Source organism: Narcine bancroftii, chromosome 4, assembly GCF_036971445.1.
Source record: "Narcine bancroftii isolate sNarBan1 chromosome 4, sNarBan1.hap1, whole genome shotgun sequence".
NCBI lineage: Eukaryota > Metazoa > Chordata > Chondrichthyes > Torpediniformes > Narcinidae > Narcine > Narcine bancroftii.
In genome coordinates, this window is record NC_091472.1 from 82808417 (window position 1) to 82828665 (window position 20249).

General features: G+C 40.7%; 1 protein-coding gene across 7 annotated transcripts in view; it reads right to left on the bottom strand.

Annotated features, from left to right (window-relative positions):
* pcsk2 (proprotein convertase subtilisin/kexin type 2) overlaps positions 1-20249 on the bottom strand; it is a 344834-nt gene that overhangs the window by 228051 nt on the left and 96534 nt on the right. For 4 of the 7 annotated variants that reach the window (XM_069931793.1, XM_069931790.1, XM_069931791.1 and 1 more), the window contains one exon: positions 6823-6920. In XM_069931793.1, the coding sequence (XP_069787894.1) occupies positions 6823-6920 (98 nt within the window). Of the gene's footprint in view, positions 1-6822; positions 6921-20249 lie in introns of those variants that run through there. The other 3 variants (XM_069931795.1, XM_069931794.1, XM_069931796.1) reach the window with 2 other exon arrangements.

Sequence of the window (20249 nt, forward strand, 5' to 3'; positions counted from 1 at the left end):
AACAAGTACAACCCTAGATATAGCTGGCTTTTTTGGCTCAAATCCAGTGCAGCCTTTATATAACTGTGGCACTGAAACAGCATTGCAGTGGCAGTCAAGGTGATTGTGGACCCCATACTGTACATTTCTTCTTCTTTGTAGACCAGCATGAGGGCATCTGTAATCCAAGGCTATATTTCAAAGGCAACTGGTGAAAAGGGGCTCTCATTTCAGTGGAATGCCACAGGGATCACTTCTGGAACAGCACAAATGCTGGTTAACAATTAAAGACCCAAGGAGGCATGAAAATATTTCCATGAACACCATTGCATTCTCGGTAGAGCCCAGCTGGTGAGTGGAAAAGAGAGAGCTGAAGCATTGACATGATCTTTAGCCAGACTAAGGATCCACCCCATCCTCTGCCTGAAGACCCCACAGTCACCGAAGCTACTCTTTGGTAATTTGATTCACTCAAGTAACACAGTGGTTCTCAACCTTTTTCTTTCCACTCACATCCCACTTTAAGTATTCCCTATACCATAAGTGCTCTATGATTAGTAAGGGATTGCTTAAGGTGGCATGTGGATGGAAAGAAAAAGTTTGAAAAACCACTGTTTTAATCGTACCTAATTGACTTGTTATGGGCATGGTTTCATAACTCCAAAGGAAATGGGTCAATGACAATTTTTTTCAAGCAAAATATTTCAGTAACAATTGGATCTGGAGCAGTGATTCTCAACCTTCCCTTCCCACTCACAGACCACCTTAAGCAATCCCTTACTAATCACAGAGCACTAATGACATAGGGATTACTTAAAGTGGTCTGTAAGTGGAAAGAAATAGGTTGAGAACCACTGATGTAACATAAAGAGGATGAGAACAGAACAGGATGTAGCGAAAATCAATAAGCCTAACAGTATTCTAACAGTAATGCTGGAGAACTGCACTCATATCAGAGCAGCACCTTTAGTCAAGCTTTTCCAATAAATCTACAACATTCTCATCTACCTGACAATGTAGAAAGTTGCACAATATGGCTTCTCCTCAAAAAAAAACAATGAGAGTAAAGCTCCAATCATAAGGCATACCTTGGACTTTAACAGATATTGCAGATGATTTTTAATACTACCCCATGTCAATTGGAATTATTAATGCAACACTCAAGCATCGTGACACCAATCTTCGTAGAACATCAAAGGTGACAGGTATCCAGTTAACTAAATGTTAAGATCAATCTTCCACTGAACCAGATAAATGGAAATCACCCAAAAGAACTGGGTCCAGAGTGGAAATGCAGTGCTGGAACTGGAGTTCTAATGAGAGAAAATGAAGGGCGAGAACCCATACCTTTGTGAGTGAGAAGGGAGAGCAGGAAACTTCTTCCGAAGAATTTCCCTTATATTTCCAGAAGGTGTTCAATAAAATGCCACACAAAAGACATTTAAATAAGGAAGGGAGTCTGGAGTTGGGGTTAATGCATTGGCATGGATAGAGGATTGGTTAAACAAGGCAAAATATTGGGATAAATGGGTGCTTGTCTGGAAGGTAAGCAGTCAGTGGAATGCCACAGGGATCACTTCTGGACAGCACTGTTCACAATATACATAAATGATTTAGAGGAGGGGATCTAGTGCAGTGTATCTAAGTTTACTGATGACACTAAATTGAGTGGAAAAGTGAATTAAAACTATATTATATTAACAGAATATTACAGCACAGAAAACAGGCCCGTCAGCCATTCTAGTCTATGCCAAACTATTATTTTGCCTAGTCCCACTGATCTGCACTCAGTCCATAGCTCTCTGCATCCTTTGCATCCATTTACTAGCATGTGGCATGGGTAGCAATCCTGGGATCACAACCCTGGTGGTCTGTCCTTCAACTTCACACCTAACTTCCTGAAATCTCTTGGCAGGACCTGACAAAGCAGCATTTCTTCCAACCACGCTACACACACAATGCATTTCTCATACAGTGCATAATATACACATAGACCAAAATAAATATGTATACATATTCTAGAATAATTTACTTTATTTCATTTATGAGATCCAAGGTTACTGGATGCCATTCCTCAATCTCACAGCCTGTGGGAAGAAGCTATCCAAATTTTAATGCTCCTGTACCTCCTACCTGGTGGTTGTAGGTCAAAAATACTATGCAATGGATGGTAGGGGTCCTCCATAATTCTTTGAGCCCAATGTAAGCAATGATCTCGGTATGTTAGTATAGCACAGTTAACATAGTGGTACAATGCTATTACAGTGCTGGTGTCCTGGGTTCAAATCCAGTGCTATCTGTAAGGAGTTTGTATGTTCTCCCCGTGTCTCCATGAGCTTCCTCTGGGTGCTCTGGTTTCCTCTCACCCTTCAAAATATATGGGGATTGTAGGTTAATTGAGGGACATGGGCTTGTGGGCTGGAAGGGCCTGTTGCCATGCTGTATGTCTAAATTTAAATTTAAAATATAAATGTCATCAATAGAGGAAATGGATACCCCAGTAAACTTCTTGGCCGTTTTGATGATCCTCTCAGCCAACTTCCAATCTGTGGCTTTGCAGCTACCATACCACACAATGGTGCAGTCAGATAAGACACTCTCAACTCTGCGGCTGTCAAATATTGTCAAGAAGGGGCCAGTAGCCTTGCCCTTCTCAACTCTACCAACTGTAAAATTGATCTGAGTTTTATTTTTTTAAATTTAATCTAATTCAGTAAAGTGAAAAATATATTTTGTAGACATCAGCTCTAGATGGGCACATTAGCATGAGCCAACCTTTAAACACGCACTCCTGATTCATTCCAAGAAGGCACACATTACACTGGGCAGCTAATGCTGCAGCACCTGCTTTGTCCTGTCAACCAATGGTGCCTTTCCACCCAATAACTTTTTGTTTCTCAGCCCAAAGAAAACTGAGGACCTCCATCAGCCAGCTCCCCACCGTGACTACCAGCCCCCCCACATCTCCATCGGGCACACAGAACTCAAAACGGTCAACCAGTTTACCTATCTCGGCTGCACCATTTCATCGGATGCAAGGATCGACAACGAGATAGACAACAGACTCGCCAAGGCAAATAGCGCCTTTGGAAGACTACACAAAAGAGTCTGGAAAAACAACCAACTGAAAAACCTCACAAAGATTAGCGTATACAGAGCCGTTGTCATACCCACACTCCTGTTCGGCTCCGAATCATGGGTCCTCTACCAGCATCACCTACGGCTCCTAGAACGCTGGAAGACTATACAAAAGAGTCTGGAAAAACAACCAACTGAAAAACCTCACAAAGATTAGCGTATACAGAGCCGCTGTCATACCCACATTCCTGTTCGGCTCCCAATCATGGGTCCTCTACCGGCATCACCTACGGTTCCTAGAACGCTTCCACCAGCGTTGTCTCCGCTCCATCCTCAACATTCATTGGAGCAACTTCATCCCTAACATCGAAGTACTCGAGATGGCAGAGGCCGACAGCATCGAATCCACGCTGCTGAAGATCCAACTGCGCTGGGTAGGTCACATCTCCAGAATGGAGGACCATCGCCTTCCCAAGATCGTGTTATATGGCGAGCTCTCCACTGGCCACTGTGACAGAGGTGCACCAAAGAAAAGGTACAAGGACTGCCTAAAGAAATCTCTTGGTGCCTGCCATATTGACCACCGCCAGTGGGCTGATATCGCCTCAAACCGTGCATCTTGGCGCCTCACAGTTCGGCGGGCAGCAACCTCCTTTGAAGAAGACCGCAGAGCCCACCTCACTGACAAAAGACAAAGGAGGAAAAACCCAACACCTAACCCCAACCAACCAATTTTCCCTTCCAACCACTGCAACCGTGTCTGTCTGTCCCGCATCGAACTTGTCAGCCACAAACGAGCCTGCAGCTGACGTGGACATTACCCCTCCATAAATCTTCATCCGCGAAGCCAAGCCAAAGAAGAAATAAACCGTATTCTTATAAGATCAAAATAATTTTCTCTGCAACAATCCAATATAGAGCATAACAAAACTGTGCATAACAGCATAACAATTGATCAGACTGAACTCTGCATTGTTGGCATGAATAACAGTATGAATACTTTAAAACAGTCGAAAAAAACCTCTATTAAAATGTTAATTTCTTGAAAATGGGTTAAGCAATAATAGTTGCTATGGTTGTTCAGCACAATTTCCAGACAATTCCTTCATTTATGTAATAGCAATGAAGGACGTCAGGACTGCCATTGGCTCTATGAACATGAAATTAATTCTTGATAAGTGAATTGTTTATCTGTTGGAATTCAGCCATTTCCATCTGTAGCCATATTTTCTGGAGATGAAAAAATTGAAATTCAAGAAACTTTTCCTGATGCAAACAATTATTCCAATGTGGGTACCTTGTGAAGAAGCATGTTCCTGCATTCTTGTTAGCTTCTAATGAGTAGCAAACCAAAAAAGAAGGAAAAGAAAGAGAAAAAAAGCTGCAAATTCTTAGCAGTTCACAGTTTATGCTAATGAGCTTTCTTTAAAATTTCAACAACGCTAAACAATAACTCTATTTCTCCTGAACTTGTGAAGATCTTTGGCATTCTCTGACTATATTCCAGATTTTTGGTATTGATAATATTTAGTTTTCTGGAGTAAAATTAGGCCTCCCTCAGGTCAGGTTAGAAAACTGTGGGGGGTTGTGGGGGGGGTGGGGTGTGGTGCTGATCAGTTGAAATCCCATTTAATTGATCTTCCTTTCATATATAAAATCACAGAAAATATTCAATAGTGAAAGAAGCGTAATCTCAATTTTCATCACTATGTTCCTAGCCATGCAGGACATAACTCTTCAAGGAAACATCCAAGTACAGTAAAATTCCTGGTATCCGGCACCTGTGAGGATTGGTAGATGGCGGATAAGTGAATTTTACGGTTGTTTGAGACTGCATGTGGCATGATTGGTGAGCTAACAGAAAGGAGCACCAATTTTAAACTTCCATATTTTTACCTATTTATTTTCTGCAATATTTTTGCTATTTGCTTGAGGATACTGGTTGCTTGAATTCCAGATAACAGGGGTTTTACTGTACTTTCTTCTGCCTCTACCATTTTTGCCAGGATAGAAGTTCAAAGCCCTCCCACCATATGAATTTAAAAAATTCTATTCTACCTTAAATCGATGTCCCCGATTATTGAAATAGGGAAATAGGTCCTTACTATTTACTCTGTATGGGCACCTCAGAATTTTATATAATGTGAAATTAGTCTGCCTTCACCCTCCTCTGTTTCATAGGAAACAACTCCAGTTTAATCTTTCTATACAGCAACCATTTTCAGTCTCCGAGAAATCCTCTTAAATCTTATCGACAGCCTTTCTGTCCACTTTCATCTTTCTTATAATGAGGTGACCAGAACTATGTACAGTACTCACAACAAAATGGGCCATTCACCCAACAGATTCATGAAGGGTTAGGTTTCATATGAACCTCCTCTCACCCCTTTTTATCTATGGCAATTGACAGACCTTTCTACTCTTTGCTCTTGTGTGTAGTTCTACTTTCTGCTCAAATGACCCGATACAATGCTTATCAGCTTCTCATTTGGTACCAAATTCCACATTTGCACCAAACTTTAGACATGAAAGTACTTCCATTCTCTTGATCCTATACATTGTTCAGAAGGAAAGCAATACCAGGGGAACACAGAAGTGGTGGCCACTGCCTTTGGTAGAATCCCAAACTACGTGGTTCAATTGAAAACTGATTCATCATTGAAGATTGTTACACAAGGTGGAATGAAGTGTACTGACTTCACATAGATAGATATAAGGCATATTAAATCACATCAAATATAGGGCGTATCTCAAAGATGAGATCACGATCTTCAGGAGAAGGAATTTACAGATGGCATTCCTATTATAGATAGCTTACTTATTCTCCCAAGCCAGCCAGAAGCAACACTCCTACAATGGACCAGTGAATATTGATTGCCCTTGACAGAATGCCAAAATATTGACTGCATCCTTGTTAATGACAGATTCTCTCCAGTAGCTTTGGTGAATTGACAGCAAAGAAAGCACAAAATCAGTTGTGCTCATTGATGGTTAAAAAAGAACACCTACAGATGTTGGGGTCATGCACAATGCCCAAATGTGCTGGAGAAACTCAACAGGTCATGCAGCATCCATAGAAAGTACTGGTAGACCCCGACTTACGATGAAGTTCTGTTCTGGGATTTCCATCACAAGTCGAAAATATCGTAAGTCGGGGTCCATCTGTAGAGATCAAAAATAAACAGACTGTGACAGTCTTATCATGCATTCCTGGAATAAGCCACAAAAAAAAATCATTGAAAATTCTCCAGGCAAAAGAAAATAAGAAGTGGAAATAATAAAAGCTATTGAAAAAGACCCAATCTTAATCCAAGTGTCGGAGGAAAGGAGAGGAGAGAGGAAGGGGAAGGGATGGGAGCATTGTTCATAATTTATTACCTTAATGATTTGTTAATTCTTAAGTATGCATGCAAATCATATTAACTGAATGCAAAGGGAAATATTGCAGATCCGGAAAATAAAGTAAATGCTAGATTTTTTAATTCTGGCCAATTTAAAAATAAGAAGCAATTTCAGTGGAGAGAAAAACATGGTTAAGGTGACAGGTTAATAAATTTGAATATCAACAAAATAACAGGTTATTCCCAATTTCCTCTCTCATAGATGGCACCTAAACTCTTGACTCCATACAGATTTTTCTCCACATGTTCTCATTTATAATACTTTTAGGAGCAAAAAACATACATTTTTATTAAACATTTTCATTGAAAAGTGGCTAAACTCTAACAATGTTATTTTTCTATGAGTGAAATGTTACAAGCATACCTTGCCAATTTGCTCAGCTCCTCAGCACTCAACACAGTGGATTGATTGTGATATTGATGGCATAATTCTACTTCTGGGCCAATAGACTTTATCTTTGCCTTAAAAGATTAAAGAAATTCTCATTACACATCTCACCACATGGAATGGTCAATTCAAATTCTGATTCTGATCTGTAAAGTCAATCTATTGAAACTACCCTCCATCTACATCAATAATCGGATGAAAGAACCAAATACAATCCATCAAGGTTTCTCCCATTTCCTCCATCTTTGAAGCACTTGCTCTGGATTGGTGCCTGTGAAATGCCTTCCTCCTTTCTGAAATGAAATGTGGGTCCCTCTCCACCATAGCGGACAGAACCCTTGACCCAATTTATACATTTTGCACCCTGTTCTCATCCAATTTCCTTCTTGGTTCTCACTTTCTACCTCACCACCTTTCACATTTCATGGATCATTCCTTGGAACTCCACTAGCTCCAAGATGATTCCACCAGTAGACACATATTCCCATCCTCGGCAACAAATTGAACAGTGGGATCTCGGAATACAGATACATAATTCCATGAAAGTAGCATCACAGGCAGATATGTGGTTAAAAAAAAGCCTTTGACATAATGGCCCTCATACCCTCATAAATCAAAGCACTGAGTGCAGGAGTTGGGATGTTACGTTGAAGTTGTACAAAATATTGTTGAGGATAAATCTGGAGTATTATATGCAGAGCTGGTTCCCTACTCACAGGAAAGATACCAATAAGATTGAAAAAGTGCAGAAAAAATTTATAAGGATGTTGCCGAGGCTTGAGGAGCTGAGCTACAAAGAAAAGATCAATAGGTTAGGTTTTGATTCCCTGGAATGTCAAAGAATGAGGGAGATTTCATAGAAGTATTCAAAATGATGAGGGACATAGGATAAATGCAAGCAGGATTTTTCACTGAGGTTGAGTGAGACAAGAATGAGAGGTCGTAGGATAAGGGCGAAAAGGGAAATGTTTAAGGGGTACATTGGGGGATCTTCTTGAATCAGAGGGTAGTTGATGTGGGTTTAATTGCAACACGAGAAACTTTTGGATGGGTACATGGATGGGAAGGTATGGAGAGCTATGATACAGGTTGATGAGACGAGGCAAAATAAATAGTATGGCACTGATTGGATGGATCGAAGGGCCTGTTTATGTGCTGTCATATTCTGCTTCCTTACCATCCCACTCCACCTTCTCTGGTACTGAAAAATAATTTCTTTAGTTTATATCTAAGTTCTGGCAAAGGGCTTTGGTCCTGAAACTTCGATTGTTTTGTTATCGCACAAAACTGAATCACAGAGGCTTTCCAGCAAACTTCAGTGTCTATTTTAGAGTTCCAGCATCTGTAATTTTTTGTTTACTACATTCCATCCACGTTTGCTGATGAGATAAACCTAGTTGTCAATGGGCTCAGAGATATGAGTCAATGGTCTCGGAGCTATGGAGATTTAGTCACTCTGAATATTCAAGAAAGAAACTGATTTTCCAGTGCAGTATTAGGAGAATCAAGGGATGTTCAATCAGGATAAGTAAATTGATACTGTAGTATACATTTCACTACAGCCATGGATCCTGTTTCTTACATTCTTGCATTTGTGAGTCGAGACAAAACTGACTCCTGTCCCATACATAATGGTGCTTGCTTTTGCAAACTAATCCCCATCTACATTATTCTTTGAATCTAATTCTGAGGTAACCCAAGGGACTGGGTTGAATCCTACTTAGTTATTTTCTGTAGAAGCTTAAAAAAAAAACTGGAGGAAATAGGGTAGCACAAAATAACGGAGCTCACAGGACCAGGGATCCAGATTCAATTCTAACCTTGGTTGCTATCCATATGGAGATTGCAAGTTCTCCCTGTGACCATCTGAGTTTGTTCCAGGTGCTTCAGTTTCCTTGCACATCCCAAAGATATGCAGATTGGTAGGTTAACTGGCTTTGGTAAATGGTAGAATTTAAGTGGGACATGGTTAGTTGATGAGAATGTGGGGAGAGTAAAAATATAGAATGTCAGATTAATGTAACTAGGTGGTTGATGGTGGGTGTGGATTTGTTGGACTGGAGGGCTTGTTTTAATGCTACATCTCTCTCTGACTATGAGACCAGTCTGATTATAGTCCCATAATATTTTCATGCTTTTGTACTGGGTATGATATCAAAGAAGACTGCTACACCCCAAATATGCATTGTTCAAAGCATAAGTACATAGTCCTCATGTCATCCAGTCTGAAATTGAACAGCCGATTTTCAGTTCTTGAAGCATCTGGGTAAGAAGAACTCATAAACAACCCAAATACCAGCCATAAAGTCATATTTTGCTTTGTGAAATGTCAATTCCATTTTATCAATGACTATAGGAAGGTTATCAACTACGGCAGTTACAATAACTGCCTACTGAAATAGGGCTGCTCTATGTGCACTTAACCATATAACCATATGCAGCACAGAACAGGCCAGTTTGGCCCTACTAGTCCATGCCGGAACAAATCCCCACCCTCCTAGTCCCACTGACCAGCACCTGGTCCATACCCCTCCAATCCTCTCCCCTCCATCTAATTTTATTGATTACATTTGGTCAGGAAAGAATGGATCTTACATGCTCAAAATACAGCTATGTTGTCAAACTAAAGAGCAAATGGTCATATTTTTGGTAGACAACCTGGTTAGCATGGACAAACTAGGCTAAAGAATCTGTTTCCATGCTGTAAAACTCTGAGATAAGGTTTAATATACAAGAATCATATACTATGTCCCAGCTGGTGTAATGCACCACACATTATGAAGCATATCAAGACCAAGGTGAGAGTGCAACAGAGATTTACCAGAGCAAAACCAGGAATGGGGAATTTCAATTACACAAAGAAACTTGAGAAATTGGATAAAAGGGAGACATAATAATGGTGTTCAACATCTTGAAAGGCACGAGTACAATAAATGAATTGCTATCAGAGGCAGATTTCCAGAAGTCACAGATTTGAAGTGATTGACAGAAGAAAAGGTGAGGATGATTTTTTTTATGTAGCAAGTTGCTAGGATCCAAAGCACACAGCCTGAAAGGGCATTGGAAGCAAAATCAATAGTAACTTTCAAAAGAAAATTGGATAAAACTTGAAATGGAAATTTTTGCAGAGCTCTGGGTAAACAGAAGGGGAAACGGATTAATTGAAATGCTCTTTCCAGCGTGGATAAATTGTGCTGAATACCTCCTCCTTTGCTTTAGTGAATCATTCTATGATTCTGTGATTCCATGAAGGCATCTGAAAATTCAAGAAGACATCTGATATTCTAATACAACCATGTGTACTTGAATGAAGGTTCAGTGTGTGGAAAGGATACAGCTTAATATGATGGACCATATTCAAATTGAGACCAGCTGAAAAACTGTTGTGCGTCATGAGCAAACAAACTTCATGTTTCTACAGTGCAGAATCAGGCAGTGTGATAACTAGTAAATTGTGCTGCACTTTACAAGAAATATACATGTGATTCATGTATGGCAAAAATTGACAGCACAATGTTAACTCCCACATAGCTGCTCATAACTTGTTAATTCAGATCTGAAACTCATACATCTTTGCTCATGGTGTGTAACAGTTGTTATGACTAACTAAGCACTGATGTTTTTCAATGTCCATAAATTATAAGTAAGAAGTCAAATGAATAATGGCTGACTGACAAAATTCTCCATGTGAGAAGCTCCTGTCCTGGTCAGTTCTCAGGGGCAAGAAAGAAACACAACTAAGCCAATCTCATCACACAAATCGCACACCATATTATTTTGGGAATATCTGTGAGCAAAACTAGCAAATGCTCTCCTTTCACTGAATGTTCCCCACGTCCTTTATAAACATTTCCTTTTTCAAATGTTGTGGGCTCTTCTACCACCAGATTATTTGTGTTCTTAATGAAACCCTGGTTTTTAAATGTGTATTCAAATTAGAGGTTTTATGGAAATGGAAAATAGAAGCAAAGGTATGATGTGAAGATGTTTTTCAACATATAGTGAATTGTTATAATCTGGAATTTAACTGCCTGAAAGTATCGTGCAAATAAATGACAATTTTGAAAAGGGAATTGGATTAACATCTTATGAGGAGACATTTAAAGAGAAGAAAGAAAAGTGGAATTAATTGACATTTGTACTCCTGTCCTATAATTCTAGGGATGGGTGATAGATTTCAAACTTGTATATTGTACAAGATTATGCTTCCTGCCAATCTATCATGAATTGGTACTAACTGGCTTAACCTTGATCCAGTCAGGAAGAGGGTAACACTCACCCTATGGTTTATCAATAATAGGGCATACCAGTTGGTTTCCATGAACCAAGTGCAATTCACAAAACTGCTGGAGAAACTCAGCAGGTTATGCTTTAGAAAGTACAGGGCGACCAACATTTCAGGCCTTCATCAAGCTATGATCAAAATGCAGACAGACACCTGAAGAAAAAGGTGGGGTGAGAAGACGAGAGGAGGGAGGAAGAGGCAGGGGAAGAACAGGCTAACAGGTAGATATGGGAGAGAGGATAGAAGAGAAAAAAATCTGAGAAGTGATGGGGGACAGAGGAACTCTGAATGGTGAGGGAAGGGTTGGAAATGGGGAGCTGGCGGAAAAGAACCAGAGGGATAGGGAAAGAGAGAGACTCGAGGGAGGAGTTGAAAGGAAACTGAAAAAGTCAATGTTACTGCTATCCTTAATGTTAGTTTTAAACTCCTCTCCCAAGTCTCTCCCTTTTGATATTTGCCATGATCTTCTCCTTTTCTCAGCTATGCGTGTCCCCTGAAGCCTCCTTTATCAAAATACCTGCTCAGTAAACTTGTAAATATGATATTTTCTCTTCCTATTTGTTGATATATGGATGATTGTCAACAGCTAAGGTCCAAAGCATTGATCCCTGCAGTATCTCAAAAGTCACATCATGAAATCCAAGATTATCTGCTCCCTGGCGGCTTCATGACACGTGATGGAAGATTCAAGATTCCTTTATTGTCATTTGAGAGTACAGCACATGTAATATTACAGGAAAACTGTCCATAAGGCAGACAAAGTGTTGCCATTTGTGTTGTCTGATGCCCTTGACAGGTCAAAGAAAGAGATTCAAAAGAGTCCCTCAGAGTCACTGAGTGTCTGTGGCCACAACACCTCGTTCATCCATCGGCAACCCAAGCTTCAGATCCAAATCTCCAATAAGATTAGGAAGCCTTCAGCGCCAAAGGCCCTTCGGGAGCTCTTCTTACCCTCAGCACCCTCTCGAATTGTGGCTCTGATTCTTGATTCCCATGAGCAAGTCTCCGATAACCCACAGCCAGTGCGCATCCCCCAACGGACCGCAAGTCGCCAAAAGCCTGTGTGGGTCCTCAGTTGCTGAGCCCTCCCTAGTCTACCGCCTTGGTCGCCATCCAGAAGGGTGCTTCCATTGCTTCTTCTTCTCAACAGGGTATGTTCTCTTTGTTTCTGGTGCTCTGCACCAGTCCTCTGCTCCCCAAAGTCTGCAACACCTCATGGCCACTGTAGAGCATAAGCACTGCTATCTTGGGTACAGATCCACGGATGCAGGATTTTAGATTCAACACACTGTAAGCTCTCTAACATGTCATTTAAAGCCTGTCGGAGCATACCTAGGGAACACAGTGCCTATGGCAAGCGCTGAAATTGCGCATCCCACCCCCCGCCCTGTTAAAACTTACTTACTCATTTTGCACTTACACATGCACCGAAATTGCACCCCCATCCCCTTCCCTGTTAAAATTTACTTACACATTTTGTTAAAACACAACTTACTTATGTTAGCAGCTGCGGCTGGCAGCTGGCTCAATGCAAGATCAATGGCCGGCTTCGTTACAAATATCCCACGCAGCTGGAACTGCTCTTGCGTTTCCTATTGCTATCTGCAGCATGCAGCTCCCCCAACAGGTAAGTGAATGAAACCAGTCAGCTGACTGAGGGGCTGAGGTGAGGATTATTTTTGTTCTGTTAAGGCGCGTTTCCATTTTCATCTTTGCGCAGCGGCTATGAGATACCCTTTAATTGGGGTTATTAAATCAGACTAGCCGTAGTACAATGATGAAAATGAAAAGATTTCTCATAATTTACAGTACATAAACGTGGGTCCCTTGAAAATCTGGGACCTGTAGCGTTTGCTACTTTTGCTACTATGTTAATCCGGTCCTGAGCATCTTCATTGAAAATCAAAGAGCCCGAGGATACTAGAAATCTAAAATGAAAACAGAAAATGCTGGAAATGCTCAGCAGTTCAGGCTATATATGGGCACAGAGATCAGGGTCAATGTTCCCATTTGAAGTCAATTCAACAGAATTAAAAAGGAGGTAAAAGAATATAAGAGTATCGGATATGATAAGGTGATCAGATAATCTGCAAACAAGAAAATGGGAGCAGTTACACAGAGGGTAAGAACATAGACAAAAGAATCTGGAAGATGCAAAATGGAGAGCAGGAAGACATGCCTGGCAGGGTCAGGCTGAGAAAATCCTCCACTCCCAGAAGGGAAAAAAAGAAATAAAACAAATACCAGAGCCAAAATCAAAAATGAGCAAACTATAAGGTAGAAATCAAGTTGGATAATTTCATGCAGTGAGCTGCTGGGGGAACTCAAAAGGGTCAGGCAAGTCCATGGATAGAAGTGAACATTCATCATTTCAGATCAGGACCTTTTATTAAGACTAAAGTGAATACAGAGTGATATTTCATATATAAAGGGGGAAAGAGGTTGGCAAGCAAATTTGCCTTAAATACACCCAATGTCTTGGCCTCCACAACTAACTATGGTAACAAATTCCACAGATTTACCACCCTCTGGCATAAGAAATTCCTGCACATCTCTGTTCAAAGCAGTTGCCCATGAATTTTGAAGTTGTGCTGTTTTGTCCTTGACTCTCCCACTATGGGAAACAACCTTTGTAAATCTACTCAGTCCATGCCTTTCAACATTCCAAATGTTTCAATGAGATCACCCCCCACCCCCAACCAGTGCTTTATAAATTCTCAGCGTCACATCTCTGCTCTTACATTCTGTTCTTATTGAAATGAATATCAGCATTGCACTTGCCTTCTCCACCCCATCTCAATCTGCACATTTACCTTCAGGCTATCCTGCATGAGGACTCCAGGTCCCTTTGCATCTGGGTATTTTCAATTTTCTCCCCATTTCAAAAACTGTTTACCGTTAATACTTTTCTACCAAAGTGCATGACCATACACTTTCTGACATTGTACAATGAAACCCTGATTTTATGCACCCCGATTTAACGCGAAGTACACTATCTGGACCTTAGCCACCAACACCTGCTGCGGCAAGCGCTCCCAGATCCTGGGCTTGTGGCAGGCCAGTGGGTGGTAGTGTGGTACCGCAGAACTCCTGCAGCCGGCTGCTCTGCAGGTCAGCTGGAGATTCGCATACCAGGAGCTGCTGGTTGAAGCTGAGAGCTGGGCTGGTCCACAGCAGCCAGTGCAAGCAGTAGTCACAGCACAGTGGGTTGTTGTCCAGGCTCAGCACAGCCAGGCTGCACGCCAGTGGCAGTGCACTTTCTTCCAGCATGGCCAGCGTGTGGCCAACAGTTTGCACAGCTGCCGAATGTTCTGCTTCTGCAGGGAGCTGATGCCCAGGTAACAAAGCTAGAACATGGCCAGGTTGTGCAGGTAGGACAGAGATTCAGCTGAAATGGAGGTGAGGCAGGTTGAACAAGTTGCCACAAGTGCTCAGTTCCATGCTGCTGCTGATGTTCTCGCTGTATAACCCTAATTTAGCGCGACCCCGCTATTTTTACGATGACATTTTATGGACCCAAACAATTGCACTATAATGGAATTTCACTTGCCACCTCTTTACCCATTCTCCTAATCTGTCCGAGTCCTTCTGCAGCCTCCCTGTTTCCTCAACTCTACCTATTCCTCCACCTACCTGTGTATCAACTGTGAATTTGGCCACAAGGTCATTCATTCCATAATCTAAATCATTAATGCACAACATAAAAAGAAATGGCACCAACACTAACCCCTGTGGAACACCACTGGCAACTGACACACAACCAGAATATGGTCCACGTACTCCAACACTCTGCTTCCTGCCAATCAGCCAGTGCTCTACCGATGCTTGTATGTTTCCTGTTATACCACGGGCTCTTATCTTGTTAAGTAGCCTTATGTGCGGAAACTTGTCAAAGGCCTTCTGAAAATCAAAATAGACAATGACCATTGCATCTCCTTTATCTAGCCTGCTTGTTACGTCTTCAAAGAATCCCATTTTGTTAAGGAAACCATGCTGGCTTTGGCCTATCTTGTCATGTGCCTCCAAATACTCTGTAACCTTATCCTTGATAATTGCCCTCTGATGTCAGGCTAACCGAACTATATTTTTTTTCTGCTCCCTCCCTTCCTTCTTGAATAATGGGGTGACATTTGACATTTTCAAGTCCTCCAAGGCCATATTAGAATCTATTGATTCCTGAAAGGCTATTAACAATGCCTCCATAATAAATATGGAGGAGAGTAAACCCGAAAGAGAGGGATTACTCATTTTATTCATATCAATGTGATATTTATTCTAGAATTGATCTTTTTCTGTTACTGGCTCAGTTATTAGATAATGTGATGTTGGTTGAACATAAGTCTAGGATTTTGTCAGATCATTCACTTGTTTTATTGACATGTACAAAATATGGAAAAAATGAACTCTATATATCATTTGAGATTTAATCCTTTATTATTAAAAATGAGGAATTTTGTAAATTTATTACTGAACAAATACAACAGTTTTTAGATATAAATAGACAGTCTGTGGTTAGTCAATTTTTTAGCCATCTTTGTTCTAGGTACCATTTTACCAGATTTATCTACTGAAGGATCTAAACAATTAAAATCGCCACCAATCATAATTTGATCATAGGACTGTGCCAAATTAACAAAAATATCTTGAATAAACATCACATCATCAACATTTGATGCATAAATATTCACAAGTGTCCAAGAATCTGAATAAATGTTACAATTTAATACCAAAACTCTTCCTACTGATTTATATGCAGATTCTGAACTGAATGATAATTTTTATTAACCAAAATTGTAACACCTCTAGCTTTAGAATTAAAAGAAGAAGCAAACACTTGATTCACCTAATCTCTTTTAAATTTTTGATGTTCTTTTTCAATTAAATGTGTTTCTTGCAAAAATGCAATGTCAACCTTTAAGTTTTTAATATAAGCTAACATTTTTTCTTTTAATTTTATTAATGAGCCCATTCACATTAAATGTAGCAAATTTTAAATTAGCCATCTTAACTCACAACCATCCTAACCTGTGTAGCAGGACCCCCATCCACATAGAACATACTCAAATTAATCCAGATCTCCTCAATAAAGTAAAAAGAAAAGGAAAAAAATCCCCAAAACAAACAAAAAAAAAACCCTCCCTACAATGTACTTAGTGTTCTACCCCCCCTCTACGACACGGGTAGCAGCCTAAGCCACTAAATGACCAATGGTTTCGGTTTGAGATACAATGAGATTTTGCACCTATCCCAAACAGAAATAGCAAAAAAAGTTCAAGTATGATAAGCTTTTCCTAACTCTTTCTTCACTTGCTCCTCATCAATAGATATCTCTTCAGAGTCACTACATTCCTTTTTTTGCATCTTGTCCTTCAGATCTTTCTGATTTTTCTTCTTTTTCACCTTCTGCACCCCATTATCCTTCTCTCTAAAAACTCTGTTTGATTCTTGCATCTGAGAAGACGAAGACTGACGCTTTTTAAGATCAGGTAAAGAATTGGCAAAGATCAATGCATCTCCATTATCATTAAAAAAAAATTGAGATTCATATTCCCCATAGAAGACCTTTAAAACTGCAGGGAATCTGAAAGTAAATTTATAGCCTTTCTGCCAGAGGACTGCTTTCACCGAATTAAATTCTTTACATCTTTTAATAATATCTTGACTAAGGTCCGCATAAAAGAACACTCTTTGGGCCACCATGTTGCCATTTATTTTGAACTGTCAATCTTAATATCAGTTCTCTGTCTTGATAGCGTAAACCAAATCAGAATGAGATGGTTGACTGGGCAGTGGTTTCCTTCTAATCACTCTGTGGGCCCTATCCAATTCCTACATGTCTGGAAACATATCTGATCTTAAAAATCACTGGATTCCATTTTTGAAAAAGCTTTACTGGATCAGAGCCTTCAAAATCTCCCAGAAGTCACACTATCTTCACATTATTTCTCTAGCTCTGATTCTCCAAAGAATCAATTTTCTCTCTTCTCCATCTAGTGAAAGAATCATCAAAAGTATTCAACTTCTGTTGACACTGATCAATATCACAAACACAATCCTCCAGCTTATCCTCCATCTTCGTAACCTTGTCTTGTACTTTATCTACTACTTTACCATATTTTACTACATCAGCTTTAACAGTTGCTATTTCTTCTATAACATTAGAAAGCTTGTTATTCACAGATTTAAAACCCAAAGAAATCTGTTGAGACATTGCTTGAAATAGTTGTCAAAATAATCTTTATGTTTAGCTATAGGCCAACCATGAGCTGCAAACACTTCCTCCAGCTTATTCTTCCTCACTAAATTCCAGTTCTTCCTCTGAGCTTTCAGCTCCAACCATTTCTGCAGCTCCTGCCTCCCAGTTCTTCAGCCTCCACCATAGTTATTCTTTTGCTTCCCCCTCCCATGGGTTTTAGATCAATCCTCCACTGACCAAGACTCACTGGGTCAGCAAGTACCAGCCCCACCCCCCCCCCACCCCCGCAGGAATAAAAATGCTTGGTATAGCGCGCGTGTGCACTACTTCTTCAGTTTCAGTAGAAGAGCATCACTTGATGCCGATGCCATTTTTCCCAGAGCTCCGGCGTCACTCTCAGAGTTGCCGGTAGTCATCACTGAGGGCAAGGAGGAGCATTACTCGAATCTCCTGGATCCAGCTCTGAGGTAGGCCTCACCTCAATTACAGGTGTAACCCATCCCACTTGTAGAGGTCACCTCTTCCCAGAACAGGTTCCAATGATCCAAGAACTTGAAACCCTGTCCCCTGCATCATCTCTTCAGCCACATATTTGTCTTCAATTTCCTCCTGTCTGACCTTCCCTAGCTCAGGGCAACCAGAAGTAATTCAGAGACTACCACCTTGGAGGTATTGCTCTTCAGCTTCTTTCCTAAATCCTTAAACTTACTTTGCAGGACCTCTACCCCACTCCTGCCTATATTATTGGTACCAATATGTACCATGGCCTCTGGCTGCTCACCCTCTCCCTTAAGAATATTGTGCATAGACCTCTTGGACCTGAGCATGCAGGAGGCAACACACTATCCTAGAGACTCAACTGCAGCGGAATAACTTCCTATCTGTTCCCGTGCCTATCCAACCCCCACATCTATTGTTCTACTTATCTTCATCCTTCCCTTCTGAGGCTCAGAGCCGACCACTGGTCTGGCTGCTGCCTGGCCCAGATAGGTCACAGCCTTAGCTGTATCCAAAGGGATATATTTGTTGCTGAGGAAAATGGCCACAGGAGTACTCTGCATTGCTTGCTTATTCCCTTTCCCTCTCCTAACTGTTACCCAGCTACCTTCCTCTTACCTCCTAGGTGTGAGTGTCCCTGTAACTCCTATCTATCATCTCCTCAGCCTCCTAAATGATCCAGAGTTCATCCAATTCCCTAACACGGTCTATAAGGAGCTGCAGGTGGATGCCCTTCTTGCAGATGAAGACATCAGGGGTACAGTTGGCTCTCCTGACTATCCACATTCTGCAAGAGGAGCATGACCCTGCCCTTTCCACTGTCTATTAAAGTTTGAAAAACCTGCCTTTACCAAGCTTCAACTCTTACTCCTGCACCTCGGCCTCAACCCACCAAAGTTTTTCATACTAAAACCTTGAATTCCCACTCCTGCATGGGTCCAGTCACACTCTGGGCAGTCTAAAATGGCTGTTTCCCTTCACCGGACCTTTCTTTTACTGGCTATAGCTAAATACTCAATGGAGAAATTTAAATAAGCACCTCTCTCTCCCATTGATTTTTCTCCTCTAGTTCACAAACCCGCTCTCCCATTCCGACAAAACCCATGAAACACTCCTCTTTAAACTCTTCTCCTTGACTTGATTGTAGCTCTCTTGCTCTGCAAATCGATTCATCCACTGCTAATGACCCTGAGTATTAAGCTCCCAGTTTCAATTCCCTTGCAACCATCCCAGGATAATGGCTTTCACCTCCACCATGCTGTGAGTTCATCAACCTGACTGCAAACACTGCATACTTTAGAACACAAAGCCTCTGGGTTTGTCTTTTTGCCATTTTTAATCATCCTACTTTTTTTTCTGCACTGTGGCTCTCTCTACCCCTCCCTTGATTTCCCTGCCATATGCTTTCTTTCATTCTGCCTTTGTTTCTCATTCTGCCTCAGTCCCCATTTCTACACATTCCAACTTAAATATTCCCCCAAGAGCACAAGCAAATAAAGGGAATTCTTTTGCACTAACTGTGAGCTGCATTTTGGATAGTTTAAGAGATTTTAGTATTAATTGCACTTACAAAAAAAATTCTATGTGGAGTTGATTTTCTGAGGATGATGTTTTAAAGAACTTAATTCTATGTGGTTCTAATTAACCATCTAATATACCTTGATGAAGGGCTCAAGCCCAAGACGTTGGTGATGTATCTTTACCTTTGCTACATAAAGGCACTGTTTGACCTGCTGAGTTTCTCCAGCATTTGTGTGTTTTTTTACTTAACCATGGTGTCAACAGAATCCTGAGTTTTACCAACCATCTAATATATATTTGTGTGTGTCTGTTTGTTTGTCTGTTCTCCATGCAAATCAACATGGAGCACTCTAGAAATGTTCAAGGAGGTTCAATAGAGGTAGCATTTGATGGTGAATGTCATGACCACTTTGAATTTAACCTTTAAGGTCATATTAAGTTCAGAATAGATTGGAATGTGACTTCCTGTTTAAGCTAATGGAGAAATTTGGATTGGGACAAACATTTATAAATTGGGTGAGAACATTGTATCATAAACCCCAAGCCAAAATTATCACAAATGGACAAATATCTCTGATATTTCCATTGAGTAGAGCTGTCCCTTGTTGCCAGCTCTGTTTATATTGGCCATTGAGCCACTGGCGGAAACCATTTGACAAGATCCAGACAAAAAAGGGTAAAAGGTAGACCAAGTGAAACACAAAATCAATATATTTGCTGACGATGTGTTAATATATTTGACAGACCCTGGCAGGGGAGGCAGTCATTGGCCAAACTAAGGACCACATTAGAAGATTATGGGAGGTCTCGGGATTTTAAAAAAAATTTAGACAAAGTGAAATTATGCCTTTCACTAAAGGAAACTACAGACCCTATCAACAAGGAAGACAATTTAAGTGGCAA